Genomic DNA, 12,560 nt, shown 5'->3' on the forward strand with positions numbered 1-12,560 from the left:
GAGGCAAAGGAGATGGGCAAAAATACAATGGTAGTTTGTTTGTTACGTATCCTCGACGCATGGACTCCGACCTTCCACACTTGACCTGAAGCTATTGATCCAATTATATGCACCATTTAGCGGCGATAAGATGAGCTATGGAATCTCACACCAACATGTTTCTTTTTCATATATAAACATACTGAATATGTAACATGGTGTGGATTCATTACTGATTCAACCTCCTCAGACAGTAAAAACCTTTATTTTTTTTATGTAACCATGACCAACTATATTAACTTAAATTAAGTTAAATTTTCAATTCATTGTCATCTTTGTTTGCAGCAACAATGAAAACCTTAAGGGAAATCGGAAATTAATTCAGCTAAAATGCCCAGGTTGTTCTCCATTGTCATGTTTATTATGCTAGTTAGCTTAGCACAATGAATGGCCGACTATGGAATCGTTAGCCTGTGATTTCACGCACGTGTTTTTCAGCAACGCTTTTCAGTACCTGCGGTCCTAATGCCAAGATCATTATTGAATCGTTTTTCAATATTTAACATAAATTCCAGCATGTAAGCCGCTACTTTTTAGAAATGCTTTAAGAACTACACCTCACACAACTATGTAAATGTATGCATTTTATAGGGTAATTACAGTCGCTTTCTTTCGCCAACAATGAATCTGTTTCGGCAAACCCGCTTGTATTTACGACCCTTCTTCCGATCGGACAGTTTGCGCTTTTTGCACACGCCCCCATCATGAAAAAGACGCAGAGAAATGCATGTCGATGAAGGGAATAGAGCTGCAGCACGTAAGTTTGGCATCAAAAAAAAAAAATTGCGTTATGAACCGGTAGTTGTAGATGTTACCGTCATTTATTTAATCAAAAGTTTTCAAAAACAACTTTCCTGTAACATCTTGCTGTGTTAATATCGCATGTTTCAACCGGGACACCCGTTGTATTTATGTACAATTTCTTTTTTCTTTTAAAAATCAGCGTGGCCTATATAAAGGTGCGCTCTATCATCCAGAATTTATGGTTAATTGAGCTTTTTAGCTATCTTTTTCAAGAAGGCGAATTACTTTTTTGGCCATTTAGCTTATATCCTGGTGGAAAGATTTTCATTTCAGACGCAAGACCGTCAACACCGGACACCGGGTGCATTTACGCTCATGGAAAACATGTTTTGACCGGACGCCAAGGTCCTCGGAACTGTAAATAACATGTAGGTCGGGTTGAGCAAAGGTGCTGATATGTGTCTCTCAAGGTAACTGGAAAGCTGGAGATAAAAACAAAAAGAATCTGCTTTTCCAAAAAAAAAAAAAAAAAAAAAGAAAATCACTCGGACCGACGGCTGCCTTTTTGCAACGCGCATCTTATTTGTCGCCGAACTGAAAATGATGCTAATTGGATGGAGGAGCTCGAAACGGAAGCCGCTGGAATAAGCTTAAGGGATAGAGGAAGCCGCTCTCACAGGGCAGGAGGGGGGAAATCCTATTACCGATTCGACTAAGAGGCCGCCGTGACTTTGCCCCGCTCCGCGTGGACCCGTGCCAGAGAATATCGCGTTCCCGCCGCCGTCGCCCCGCGCAATAAACCCGGATGAAAGTGCAGTGAGAGCCGAGCCGAGGGGTGGAGGGCTGGTACGACTATGTGCGTTTAATTACAAATTCAAAAAAGGGGAGCATTTTGGTATTTTTACAGTATCCCAGGGATGAGGGGAGGATCTCGCTGTCCTACGAACTACTGAAGTTCCACCGGATTTCATAAAAAATGCACCTCCACGGAGCTCCGGGGGGGTTTTCCGGGGGTTATGTTATTATGCAGCCGCCCTTGTCTCCCTTGTAGGGGTTCTTGTCGTCCGGCACGCCCTTTATCAGCGGGTCGTTGGGCGCCAGCTCCTCGACAAAAGCGATGGTTTCCGCGCAGTTCGCTCCGACCTGTAGGCGAAAAGAGGGATATTTTATTCGCATTTATCCAGTTTTAACAGGAGGACATTGGAAGGTGTATTCGTCATCTACTCACCGGTGTCCTCGGCGTGCTGACTTCCTTCTTCAACTGGTCCAACTCCATTTTCAGGATTTCTTTATCCGACATATCCCGAGCCATCCTGGCTGCGGGGGAGGAGACGTCGGTGTTGAAAAAATTCGAAAAAACGAACGATAAAGGCCGAAGTTGTTTTCTTAAATCCAGGTGAATCTTACCTGCTGAACGGCGGGATTCCCGATAATCGAAGAAGTGCTGTCGGCCCCTAAGAGCTCATCCGTCTGGTGCGGCTGCTTCTTCACACTGATGGACGTTTGCCGTCCCGCTGCTCTTCATCCCCCCGGGATGATCCCCGACCGCCACGGGATCCAACCTGATGTCACCAATCCGCCGTGATGAGATTAAATAATCAGGAGGTCGCGACCCGGGAACAGGAAGCGGGTGAGTGAGACGACGACGCTTGGAAGGCAAGTTGGCGAAAGTGACACACATTACCATCACACACACACACACACACACACACACACACACATATATATATATATATATATATACATACATATATATGTGTATATATGTGTACACATATGTATGCACACACATATATATATGTGTATATGTGTATATGTATATATATACATACATATATATGTGTGTATGTATGTATATATACACACACACACATACATACATATATACATATATATATGTGTGTGTGTGTATATATATATATATATATATATAATGTGTATATATATACTGCTCAAATACATAAAGGGGACACTTAAACTACACACTGTAACTCCAAGTCAATCACACTTGTGTGACATCAAACTGTCCAATGAGTTGTTTTAAGGATTTACATCAGCCTGGATTGTGTTTTTCCACTTTTATTTAGAGTTTGACTCCAAATCCAGACCTCCGTGGGTTCATACGTTTGATTTCCGTTGGTAATTTCTGTGTGATTTTGTTGTCGCCACATTCAAAGTAGCATTTATTTATCATTATTATTATTTATTTTTATTTTAGTGTTGCCTTAATTTTTTTTGAGCGGTGTATTACGAATAATAACGTCAGTTTCTTCTCAGAACAGGGTTTCTTCTCTGTGATTTTAGGGATTAGTTAGTTTAGTGTGTTTGTTTCGGTCATTCCTATGTAAATAAACAACGGAATATTCACTTGAGATTGAAGATAAATACACAAGAAAACACGTAATTCGTAATTTCACGAAATTCACATAAAAATTCCGACACAAGGTCGGTTGACGGTAATGTTAAAAAAAGAAGAATCCTCCATCAATCCATCGTCTTCCAACGTGACGGGTTTTTTGGCAAAATGTCCTCAAATTGGGGACAGTTGGAATATTCCAATGCATAACAGTCGTGCCAAACAATCAATCCTGTTATTGATCCAGCTTTATTTTCATCATTCATTAAGACAAAGTCACGCCGTCCTCATTTGAGGACACATGGGAGAAATAGAGGTGAAAATGAAAATTTGGTTGTTATTTAGCGAAAAGCGTGAGGGTAGTATGTCAGGATAATTGTCAACATGGGCTTTTGATTTCATTCTGAAAAGCGCTTTCCGTGATGTCCAGATCGTATCGCTGTGTATGAACACCACAGAAAACTCCACAGACTAATTGTGAGAAGGTGAACCGTAATCCCCCAGGATGACATCCTTTCTTACCGCTCTGCCGGCGGAGGCGGACTCCTGATCCTCGACTAAACCTCCCGCAGGAGGAGGTCACCATCGGAGCCATTTCAGGATCTGGGTCAGTCTCATCTACTCAAGATTAAGTCGAGACACGTCACCGGATTAAAGCCCGTGATCATTACCGAGGTCTCGTTTCAGCACCTGTACCCCGTACTTGAAAAGTAATCGCTCGATTTTAAACGGCGCAAACTTTTGCGCTTTGGAAATTGAACTGAAATATGGAAGTTAATTATAAACAGATTATTTTCGTACATTCAGAGGTGGAAATATGTTAACATATCAGGGATGCTCACAGGGGGTTTAAAAGAAATGTACTTGCTTGAAAAACAGAAAATAGATCCACTTAGTCGTTCTGCTCCCAATGGAAATCTGTTATACTCTTCTGCAGGGGAACTATTTAGTCTCTCATTAGACTAATGTTAGAAATGATGATTTCCGACAGAATCATCAGATCAAGTCAATTCTCTTTAGGTGCTAATTAACAACAAAACAATGCATTTATACATTCCTGCCACTAGGAGGCATAGCAAGCACGTCCGGCTCAGTAGGTTGGTCGTAGTGATCGTTTATTCATGTGGTGCCACTTAACACTAAAAGAAACTTTAAAAAAAGGGATAAATAGTTGTAGATAATCAATTGAAATAAAAATGAATTGACGAAATGTTTGTATTAGAAAAATAAATGAATTGAATGTGTGTCTCTGCACATTTGCATTCTACTCTTGACCATTTGCACTGTTAACATCAACAATGTTGTTGATGTTGTTTGTTACATTTACAGAAAACTTTAAAAATATAGAGTATTTGTATGTGCATTTCTTATTGATTTTCAAAAAGGCCTTAAATTTCTTGAGAAAAAAAAAATCTCGGGTTTCCCTGCAATCCACAAGGCTGGTCAGACTAGTTCAATACCAGGTATTGATTATCTAGTGAGATCTGTGTGACATGTGTGTGTGTTTTATCCCACCTCCTAAATGCAACAGGCCACTGTATTTTAATGGGAGGATCTCGCTTAAAAATCAGAATTATGAATGAGCAAGCGGTTGATAAGAGTTTTATAGATAAGGCTGATGGATTGATTGATCGATTAATTAAACAGAATAGTCCTTCACTCCACCAGGGTTCAGCCCTCCAGGACTGGTGCGAAGCCTCCTGTCTGAAGCTGAATGTGAGCAAGACTAAGGACAGCCAAAAAGATCCTCGCAGACCACTCCCGCATCCTAATAATAAATAATATTATTATTTATAAATAATTATTTATTTTGGATAAATATTTTGGATATTTATTCAAATAATTTTTTAAACATAATAATAATAATGATAAATAATAAAAATAAATACATAAAAATAGATAAATGAATATATATGTGTGTGTGTGTGTGTACATATATATATATATATATATATATATATATACAATTGTAAAATGTGTATTTATTTTGTTTATTTTACTTGAACTTTTCACTGAAACAGTTGACACCCATTCCTCTCTACTGCCACTTAATTTGCACTAAAATTGCGCTCATCCTTGCACCTGCACTTGGTGAGTTGCACACTAAGCTACACTCAAACGTCTCATTGCATTGTATTCTACTCACTGTTCTATTGCAATGTTCACAGTCATATCTATAATCATGTTTATAACAATGTTTACACTATTTTACCATCAAATATTCCAATGCGCTGCGGACAGAAAGTACAGGGAAACACGTTTCTACTCTGCACATATAACAATAAATGCTTTGAAGCTTGAATTTTATTTCTATTTAATTTCACTCTTTATCCACAATTTTATTCCTTGCCCACAATTTGTTGCTGCTACCCTATGTGTCCCCAATTGCTCCTCTGGGACAAATTTAAAATCAATTCTAATTCTGAATTTAGCCTCACATGTGACACTGCAGTAACACACTTTGTCCAGCAGACGACGCTGTTGCTGTTGTATTCACCTTGTCAGTCAACAAGATGCAGCCTTTCCGTTGGAGCCATGATGCCTTTTCAAAATAAAACCTGAGGTTTATTTTCTTCACCTGCCCTAAACTGCTTTGGCTGTTTTAAAAAAATCCTATGCTTTTATTTTGAATCACCCGGTTACGCTAGTCTTGTCCTAGGACGGCGGCGGAGTGTTTCGAATTTGCCGCACCTTTACGCAAGGCGTAACTATATCCTATTTAGATGAAACAACACAGTAAAATATTTGCATTAATGTTTGTTTCTCCATTTGTTTTATGTTTATTAGGCAGATTTTTTTTTCAGTGATGGTTAAAAAAAAACAGAATCACCACCGGATACTTTATATGACGGTTAAAACGTAACTATACAATACAGTACAATATTTGCATTAATGTTTTTTTTCACCATTCGTTTTATGTTTTTCTTTACGCTATTTTTTTTAAAGTGATGGTTTAAAAAAATAAATAAAAATAAACTGAATCATCACCGGAAACTTTAAACCTCGCTTCGCTAGTAAATGTTTTTGTCATTGAATACTGCACAAGTCAGATGTGACATGGAAAAAATATATAGGTACAGCTTAGGGCATCGGTATTCAATTCTATACTTCCCAAACATCCCATTATCACAAAATCATGATATTTAAAATGTTGAAAACGACTTTAGGGGTGTGTTCAATGCAAATTATTCGTCGTAATCGACCAATGTTATCACTTCAGGGTGGGCCGATCGTGAACATTCCATCACTTTCCTACGACGGCTGACAGACAGATAGATGACTGAGTATCAGTAGGTAGCAGTCATGGCAGCTCCCACCAGGAAGCAGATGCTAAGGTTTTTCTGCCAAGCAGGCGTTTTTATTCTGACCCGGTTCGGATTCTGGAACTGCTTCACTATGTTGATGCTGTTCGCCGAAAGAGCGGACTCTAAAAGGTAAAGTGAGAAAAAAAGGAGCGAGGTGAACGTAGCCGTCTTTAGCTAGGTTAGCAAAGAAGCTAACGCCGAAGTTAGCACTGGGCATGTATATAGGAGTTGGTCAACAGGTCAGAAAATCACTGAATATATTAATTTCCTCTTAAACTAACACACTTTACTAATGCTTTACTAATAATGTGTCGTGAGATAAAACAATGTCCAATTGAATATGGGGCTCCTTTTAAGAGTTAATCTGGCGCAGAGTTTAAACGTCACCCATCTGGGTTTTGTATATGAACTCATTCCATTCAACCTGGCCTGTAATTTTGCTGCGTCCTTTTGCTTTGTATTTTAAATACTCCAAGTGTGTGTGTGTGTGTGTGTGTGTGTGTGTGTGTGTGTGTGTGTGTGTGTGTGTGTGTGTGTGTGTTAAAGTCTGTGGTGGGTCGGGCTGCACCCATATGACACATCCTGTAATTACAAAATGTTTTCCCTCCCAGTCTCAGCATAGAGTTACTTTAATGCAACAAATTACAGATGATCTGTTTTTTGTTATGATTTTGAATGAACGTATTACTACAACTGGGATGTTGAACTTTTACTAGTGATAAACATTGCAGGTGGAACATGAAAATTTTAGGAATTAGCAGGATGAAGCTAAAAAAAATTAAAACTGTAACAAGAGATATTTGTATCAAAAACCTAACATTGCCTAAAACAAAAAAATGAATGCCACAAAATAAGAAAAAAAAATGAATGCCACAAAATAAGAAAAAAAATGCCTGCCTTCTTTAATGTACGATCAGGATGAAATTGTATGAAAACTTGATATTTCTCATTTGTGGAGTAATTATAAGCACATTCTATTTTATTATTTTATGGGCAAAAAAGATAAAAATAAATGAAAACAAACACTTAAAGAAATTTTGTAGTATGTGTGAACGTGTCCTCAGGATAAGATAAGGTAATCTTTATTACCCCATAGGTTAAATTCCTTTGTTACAGCAGTGTAACAGTTGTAATGTCAAAAAGTAAAATAAATATGAATATAAATATAAATAGAGAGACGGCAGATAGCAAGAAATAAATAGACAGCAGCAGCAACAACAACATCAGGAATAATAATGGATAATATAAAGGAACAGTAAGGGTGAAAAATACACAACCAGAACTAAACGACGATATAAATAGAGTGAGAATAGCAATAACAAGAATAAAATAAATAAACAAAAAATAGGCAGGATGTGTGCGGGCTGGGACCAACAATGATAAGAAAGACAGCAGAGTTAGGGCTTTATATGTGAACGGGTGTGGTAGTGAGATTGTAGAAGCATGAATAGGAATAAAGAGCAAGAATAAGTATGAAATCATACAGCGAGACATATAGCAAAAACCTGTTTTTTTAAAAAAGCCTTAAACATGGTGCACAAGACAGTCATTATGGGAAAAATTAAGATGTTGCCATTCAGAAACCATGTCTATGAATATCCTGTGTAATATTATGTAACTATTACAAATAATAGTAATTGTTGCACATGATCCATCTTTTCCAGGAAGCCAGACATCCCTGTGTCCTACCTGTATATTGACCTGGGCATCGCAGTGTTATGCGGCAGTTTCATGTCGTTCGGGGTCAAGAGGAGGTGGTTCGCCATGGCGGCCGCCCTGCAGGTGGCGGTCAGTACGTACGTATCGTACGTCGGAGAGCAGGTTCACTACGGCGACTGGCTGAAGGTGAGACGACTAGCTGGCGACTGAGAGGACGCGGCGTCGCTGTCTTTCCAAGTCGCGTGAAAGACACTTTTGCGGTACTTTAAAACAATGAAATAGTCCCATTAGAAATAGAAGACAGAAATCTTCATGGTCCACAGGTAGACCTTTGCACATGTGCGCGCATCATCAAACTCAGAGCGTTAGGTTAATAACCCTGAACTGTCACCGGCTGAAAGTTGTTATCCTGATGCAGGTCCGGATGTACTCCAGAGCGCTGGCCATCATCGGGGGCTTTCTGGTTCTGGCCAGCGGGGCGGGGGAGGTGTACCGCCAGAAGCAGCGCAGCAGGTCCCTGCAGTCCACCGGCCAGGTGTTCCTGGGGGTTTATCTCGTCTGCATTGTAAGAGTCCCGTCCGTGTGTCAGCTTGTTTAAAGGGAAGCGGAATTGCCTGTGGTCGCCATGGAGACCATGTTTCCGTTTGACAGTTCTGCGGCTTCCCCAGTGAGCAGCTGTCCTCCAGAAACTTTACAGCACCATAGCATGATATGGACGCCAACCTGCTGGAAAGAAATATTAATCAGTATGAACGTTTACAGGTAAAATGTTCAAGCTAAGATATTAAGCGTTTAGATTTAGATCTCACTGAAATACTAAATATCTCCTTAAAGAGGAACCAAAACATGGCAGCAGTGGCAACAGAGAGAACGAGGGCTTGTTTAATTTAAAAGCGGGGCGGATACCGGAACTCCCATTTTTATGAAACTTAAATACGCTCTTTGAAAAATAAATATTCACTCAGGATTTCATTCACAAACATATTAACTCTCATGGTTCGGTCATGTACAGAGAAGAGATAGTGAATATATTGGTAGACGGATGCTGGAATTGGAGCTGCCAGGCAAGAGGTCTCGAGGAAGACCAAAGAGAAGATTTATGGACGTAGTGAGAGAGGATATGAAGGTAGCTGGCGTGAGAGAGGAAGATACAGAGAATAGGGTTAGATGGAGAAAGTTGACTCGCTGTGGCGACCCCTGACGGGAAAAGCCGAAAGAAGAAGAAGAAGAAGATTAACTCTCAGCTTTTATTTGAAACCTTAGATTCTTAAATGATCTGTAAAAATGCCACTTTATTTCTACATTTCAAAATGAGTTACAAGCAGTTTACATCTTAACTGGAGGAGATTATACAGCACAGTTACATTTGTAAAAAAAAAAGTTCATTTGGGGGAAATATGTCAAGTCATAGAAACAATGAAAAGAAATCAGTCTAAACAACATTTTTAAGAAAAATATATCTATGTTTTAAAAGAAGATAAAAGCAAGAACAAAAAAAAACCTAACTTATTAAATGGAATTCCACTGTAAACAATTCAAACGAGTATTTGTACGTTTGTTGTGTTGCCATGGAAACTGAAAATGTTACTACATGTTACTACATGTAATTCCAGACTGTCCCGTCTGTGCCTCCACTGGTGTGTGTGTGTGTGTGTGTGTGTGTGTGTGTGTGTGTGTGTGTGTGTGTGTGTGTGTGTGTGTGTGTGTGTGTGTGTGTGTGTGTGTGTGTGTGTGTGTGTGAGAAAGATGGTTTGAATTAACTGCAGTACCGCTTTCCGCCACCAGGTATATTCCTTGCAGCACAGCCAGGAGGACCGGCTGGCCTACCTGAACCACATCTACGGGGGCGAGGTGTCCCTGATGCTGGTGGAGGTTCTCTTCGGGGTCCTGGCTCTGGCGTTCCTCTCCGGCTGCTACATCCGCCTGGCGGCGCAGATCCTGGCGACCGCCATGCCGCTCGTCATCCTCCTCATCGACGGGAACCTGGGCTACTGGCACCACGGCCGCAAGGTGGAGTTCTGGAACCAGATGAGGCTGATCGGGCACAACATGGGCGTCTTCGGCGCCGTTCTGATCCTGGCTACCGACGGCTGAGCTCCGGGGCCGACCTCAGGGCCCGAGAACTTCACGTTGAAGCGGTCAGATGGAACCGGCATCCTTTGTCTTCGTCCACGAGTCTGCTTTATTTGCCGGAAAAGAAACGCCGGCTTGCTCCTGTCATGGACTGTAATAATTTATTCCAAACTCGTTTACATTTCTTCTCCTGTGCTCTGAGAAACCACTCGAGTGTCGCTACTGCGGAGCCTCTACAGGGAACCTCTCCGCCCCAGGAATGATGGTCTTCCGCCGTCGGTTGATGTTTTATAATATAAATAGTTTACATTCACGAATCAAGGGAAAAGGCGAATTTAACTTATGTGGCTTTTTGCTTATGGAATGAGACATTATGGCGATTTTGTAATAAATACAACTTTTTGTTGCTTTTTCACTCGACTGTCATGAGTTTTTGTTTTTTCATCCAGATCAAATATTTATAACATTTTCTATGAATGACCCTGTCAGTGCTGTGGAAGATGCCGAAGGCAGTTCACATTTGAGGATAAAAGTCATGTAAGATAAAACATGAATGCTAACGTCCCTTTCTCGCCAGCCAGTGTTGGTGAGGTTGTGACATGGTGATCCAAGAATAATGATGTAATATTCATCAGATCTTCTGAGCATTTACATTCTTCTGTTTGGCCACTTCAATGTATACTTGCTGTTAAGTATTATTCAATTTCAATATGTCTTTTGATTTATCAATCAAAATTGAATTTAAATGGAATATTTACTGTTTTGTAACAAATTCTGTTTTTGATAAATAAGATAATAAATAAAACATTTTAGTGTAATGGTTATAGTTCATTCATAACATTTTCACCAACTATCCCTGTCATTCCTGAGGTAGATGTTAAAGCAGTTCATATTTGACGATAAAAATCCTGGAAAAGAAAATAAACATAAACATTAACTAATCTTCACCAGCCAGTGTTGGAGAGTTTCGGAAAGTTTCTATAGTTTCGGAAAGTATATATATATATATATATATATATATATATATATATATACACACACACACGTATATATATGTTTTTATATATGTTATATATAACATATATGTTATATATATGTGTTTTTTATATATGTTTTTTTTATTATAAAAATTATTATGTAATATTCATTAAATTTCTTGAGCATTTTAGGTTGTTCTTTTTGGCCACTTTAAAATGTTTTTGCTCTTCCGTTTGATGTAAAAAAAAAATTCAATTATAGATTTTAAATTGAATATGTATCTGTTGTAGTGAACAGTACTTTTAGACAAAGTTTTAACGTTTTTCCCTGGTTTATCAATTTTTTGCTCTAATCTTTTACATAATCATTTTTATTTAAAAATAATTTAAATGAAGTTATTCTGTTTTATAATAAATTGACATTTTTAATGGAGTTTTTTTGTTTACATTTTTTCTAAGAGTTCATATTCTCACATAGAATGTAATGTCAGAGTGCATTTACTTTTTGTTTTGATAAAATAAATTTTAAAATAACTGATATTATTGCTGGTATAGGCTTCAGCATCCCCCACGACAGGATAAGCAGCACAAGATGGAAAGAATATTTTGTGTTTTGTGACAAATTCTATTTTTTGACACTTTTTAGATAATAAATACTGTCTATATCTATTATCTAACATAACATTATATAATATATATTTTAACATTTTAATGTTTATAACATAATTCATGATATTTACACCATGTTCTATAAATACTGTGATCATTGCTGAGATAGTCCTGTAAAAAAATTTACAGAAACGTAACCTCTCAAATTAATATATATATACACATATTTATATATATATAGATCTATATATATATATATATATATATATACACACACACACACACACACACACATATATATATATATATATATATATATATACATTTTTTTTTTTTCAATTTTACTACATTTAATGTTCTCAACATACTTTTAAAATTATTTTTGGACAGACAGCTGTTTTTTTTAAAAAAGTATGTAGTTTGCCCAGTTACATGTATTTTTGCTCCTTTAAAAAATGTTAAAATTAATTGGATTGGTTTGATAACATTTACTATTCAAATATAGCATAATGAATAAATTAATGCTTTTGTATTTTTAATTCATTCAGATTAAATCTTTCATGTCAGTATTTTCATTTCATTGATTTTTTTTCATGCTCTGTATTCGATTAAAAAAAAGGTTTTTTTTTCCTTTCGACTATTAATACAAAAAATAATATTGCATTTAATTCTACTATTGACAAAAAAAAAATGTAGCTATTTTTTTATGGATTCTTCTGACCCTCTCACAGTTGAAGAACATGAGCCTGTGATTGACAGGTGACCTTTCCGGGTTAAACCCCGCCTCTCGCCTGTCCT

The 12,560-nt window shown here is 38.0% G+C and overlaps 2 protein-coding genes across 2 annotated transcripts; one reads left to right on the plus strand and one right to left on the minus strand.

Annotated features, from left to right (window-relative positions):
• Positions 1 to 1,246: 1,246 nt before the first annotated feature.
• On the minus strand, positions 1,247 to 2,344 carry gngt2b (guanine nucleotide binding protein (G protein), gamma transducing activity polypeptide 2b). The gene is made up of 3 exons (XM_086139836.1): positions 2,191 to 2,344; positions 2,012 to 2,100; positions 1,247 to 1,926 (listed from the first exon to the last, which is right to left on the minus strand). The coding sequence occupies exons 2-3, from the start codon at positions 2,093 to 2,095 to the stop codon at positions 1,798 to 1,800; spliced, it is 213 nt and encodes a 70-aa protein (XP_085995962.1). The 5' UTR covers positions 2,096 to 2,100; positions 2,191 to 2,344; the 3' UTR covers positions 1,247 to 1,797.
• A 3,930-nt stretch (positions 2,345 to 6,274) lies between these two features.
• On the plus strand, positions 6,275 to 10,994 carry tmem101 (transmembrane protein 101). Its single transcript, XM_086140078.1, has 4 exons — positions 6,275 to 6,573; positions 8,109 to 8,289; positions 8,522 to 8,668; positions 9,889 to 10,994. Exons 1-4 carry the CDS (start codon positions 6,443 to 6,445, stop codon positions 10,195 to 10,197), a joined length of 768 nt encoding a protein of 255 aa, XP_085996204.1. The 5' UTR covers positions 6,275 to 6,442; the 3' UTR covers positions 10,198 to 10,994.
• Positions 10,995 to 12,560: the final 1,566 nt, after the last annotated feature.

The sequence above is a fragment of the Fistularia commersonii genome, chromosome 32 (genome assembly GCF_037954325.1).
Source record: "Fistularia commersonii isolate RoL2024-O1a breed Wild chromosome 32, RoL_Fcom_v1.0, whole genome shotgun sequence".
Lineage (NCBI taxonomy): Eukaryota > Metazoa > Chordata > Actinopteri > Syngnathiformes > Fistulariidae > Fistularia > Fistularia commersonii.

What these genes read in the sequence shown, in the direction of transcription:
- gngt2b (XM_086139836.1), bottom strand. Translation starts at nt 2,095, where the DNA reads ATGGCTCGGGATATGTCGGATAAAGAAATCCTGAAAATGGAGTTGGAC. An exon ending in TCAGCACGCCGAGGACACCG is followed by an intron (nt 1,927 to 2,011) that starts GTGAGTAGATGA and finishes TTTCGCCTACAG; the next exon opens with GTCGGAGCGAACTGCGCGGA.
- tmem101 (XM_086140078.1), top strand. Translation starts at nt 6,443, where the DNA reads ATGGCAGCTCCCACCAGGAAGCAGATGCTAAGGTTTTTCTGCCAAGCA. An exon ending in GAAAGAGCGGACTCTAAAAG is followed by an intron (nt 6,574 to 8,108) that starts GTAAAGTGAGAA and finishes CATCTTTTCCAG; the next exon opens with GAAGCCAGACATCCCTGTGT. An exon ending in ACTACGGCGACTGGCTGAAG is followed by an intron (nt 8,290 to 8,521) that starts GTGAGACGACTA and finishes ATCCTGATGCAG; the next exon opens with GTCCGGATGTACTCCAGAGC.